Source organism: Myotis davidii, unplaced genomic scaffold, assembly GCF_000327345.1.
Source record: "Myotis davidii unplaced genomic scaffold, ASM32734v1 scaffold223, whole genome shotgun sequence".
Lineage (NCBI taxonomy): Eukaryota > Metazoa > Chordata > Mammalia > Chiroptera > Vespertilionidae > Myotis > Myotis davidii.
In genome coordinates, this window is record NW_006294609.1 from 1,467,309 (window position 1) to 1,470,297 (window position 2,989).

The window sequence follows — 2,989 nt, forward strand, 5'->3', positions numbered from 1 at the left end:
CCTTTGAAAAAAATCGTTGTCTTGGTTTCTATAATTGAAAATAACAATATTATCTTCTGTTGAGTCAGTACTGTCTTCTGAAGGCCAAGTGTACTAAGGTCTCTGAAACTTTAATGTGAGTATGAATCATCTGTAGATCTTGTTAAAATGATGCAGACTATAATTCAGAAGGTCTGGGACTGCATGTCCAACCAGCTTTCAGGTGATGGCAGTGCTACTACTTGACACACCATACTTACATTGGAAAAAAAATGCCATCTAGAACTTTAATAGGCAGAGATGAAAAGTCAATGTCTGGCTTCAAAGCTTTAAAGGACAGGCTGATTCTGTTTTTAGGGACTAATGCAGCTGTTGACTTGAAATTGAAGCTAATGCTCATTTACCATTCTGAAAGTCCAAGGGTCCTTAAGAATTATTCCACATCTACTCCGCTTGTGCTCTGTGAATGGAATGACAAAGCCTGGATGACAGCACATCTGCTTACAACATGGCTTACTAAATATTTAAAGTCTACTGTTGAGTCCTTCTGCTCAGAAAATAAGGTTCCTTTCAAAATATCACTACTTATTGATAATGCACCTGGTTACCCAAGAGGTCTGATGGAGATATACAATGGAATTAATGTTGTTTTAATGCCTGCAAACAGAACATTCATTCTGCAGCCCATGGATCAAAGGAGTAATTTTTTTTTAAAAATATATTTTATTGAGTTTTCACAGAGAGGAAAAGAGATAGTTAGAAACATCGACCAGCTGCCTCCTGCACACTCCCCACTGGGGATGCGCCCGCAACCAAGGTACATGCCCTTGACCGGAATCGAACCCGGGACCTCTCAGTCCGCAGGCCGACGCTCTATCCACTGAGCGAAACCGGTTTTGGCCAAAGGAGTAATTTTGACTTGCAAGTCATTATTTAAGAAATTCATTTCATAAGGTTATAGTTGCAGTAAATAGTGATTCCTCTGATGGATTTGGGCAAAGTAAAATGAAAACCTTCTGGGAAGAATTCACCATTCCAGATGCCATTACGCACATTCATGATTCATGGGAAGAAGGCAAAATATCAACATTAACAGGCGTTTGGAAGAAGTTGATACCAGCCCTCCTGGATGACTTTGAGGGCTTCAGAACTTCAATGGAGGAAGTAACTGCACATGTGGTAGAGATATTAAGAGAACTAGAACTAGAAGTGGAGCCTGAAAATGTGACTGAATTGCTGCAATCTCATAATAATACTTTATGGATGAGGAATTGCTTCTTATGGATGAGTAAAGAAAGTGGTTTTTGAAGTGACAACACAGGACTTAGAATATTAACATACCTTTAGTGATAAAATGGTGGCAGGGTTTACGAGGATTAATTTCAATTTTGAGAGAAGTTCTGTGGGTAAATGCTGTCAAATAGCATTGCACGTCACAGAGATCGTTATGAAAGGAAGTCAGTCCATGCGGCACACTTCACTGTTGTTTTATTTTAAGAAATTGTTACTGCCACCCCAGCCTTCAGCTGCCACCGCCCTGATCATCAGCAGCCATCAACGTCAAGGCAAGACCCTCTACCCAGTAAAAGATTATGATACACTGAAGGCTCAGATGATCATTAATAATTTTAGCAATAAAGCATGTTTTTTTAAAAAATATATATATTTTATTGATTTTTCACAGAGAGGAAGGGAGAGAGATAGTTAGAAACGTCGATGAGAGAGAAACATCGATCAGCTGCCTCCCGCACATCTCCCACCGGGGATATGCCCGCAACCCAGGTACATGCCCTTGACCGGAATCGAACCCGGGACCCTTCAGTCCGCAGGCCGACGCTCTATCCACTGAGCCAAACCGGTTTCGGCTAAAGCATGTTTTAATTAAGGTATATATCTACAGTACACTTTGCTATTATACACTTGACTATGGTGTAGTATAAACATAACTCTCATAAGCACTGGGAAACCAAAAACTTTGAATCCCTTTATTACAATCTTCGCTTTATTGTGGTGGTCTGGAATCGAACTCGCTGTATCTCTAGGGTATGTGGTGTGTACTTTTTTTTCTTAAGTTCTTTCCTGATGTATCCCATGTGCTTTGGTTCTATCGAAAGTTTTTAATCCAAAGCAATTGCTGCACTAGGTAATTTACATGAGCTTTTTCTTTTCTCTTTTTAAAAAAATATATTTTTATTGATTTCAGAGAGGAAGGGAGGAGAGATAGAAACATCAATGATGAGAAAGAATCATTGATCGGCTGCCTCCTGCACCAACCCCCACTGGGATTGAGCCCACAACTAGGGCATTGTGCCCTGACTGGGACTTGAACCGTGACCTCCTGATTCATAGGTCGACACCCAACCACTGAGCCACACAGGCTGGGCTACATGAACTTTTTCTTAAAATGTAATTGAATTGTTGATAGGGATACATAGGTGAAATTTTTTACAGATTGTAATAGTTCTCTGATACTCAGTTATTTGACAGTGAATCTGATCCTTGGAGATGCAGCTGTGGGTTTTGTCTGTGTCTCCCCCCCACCCCCTCCAGACCTTCCCTGAACTGGGAGAAGGTGACTCAACAATGATAAGAACTAATGATTCTTTTTTGCTTTTTCTGTGTCTGTGTTTGGGATTGAGCCCACAACTAGGGCATTGTGCCCTGACTGGGACTTGAACCGTGACCTCCTGATTCATAGGTCGACACCCAACCACTGAGCCACACAGGCTGGGCTACATGAACTTTTTCTTAAAATGTAATTGAATTGTTGATAGGGATACATAGGTGAAATTTTTTACAGAATAAATTTTCTGTCTCTTATTTTTGTTTTAAACAGATATCCCACAAACAAATTTTCGTCGTTTACCTTTTGACCACTGCAGGTAAGAGTTTTGAGAATTTATTTATTTATTTTATTTTTTTTAAAAATATATTTTATTGATTTCTTACAGAGAGGAAAGGAGAGAGAGAGAGATAGTTAGAAACATCGATGAGAGAGAAACATCGATCA

At 39.8% G+C, this 2,989-nt stretch overlaps 1 protein-coding gene across 1 annotated transcript in view; it reads left to right on the forward strand.

Moving 5' to 3' along the window:
* PPIL2 (peptidylprolyl isomerase like 2) overlaps positions 1-2,989 on the forward strand; it is a 30,623-nt gene that overhangs the window by 6,163 nt on the left and 21,471 nt on the right. The window contains exon 3 of the mRNA XM_006768862.2: positions 2,816-2,861. Within this exon, the coding sequence (XP_006768925.1) occupies positions 2,816-2,861 (46 nt within the window). The remainder of the gene's footprint in view (positions 1-2,815; positions 2,862-2,989) is intronic.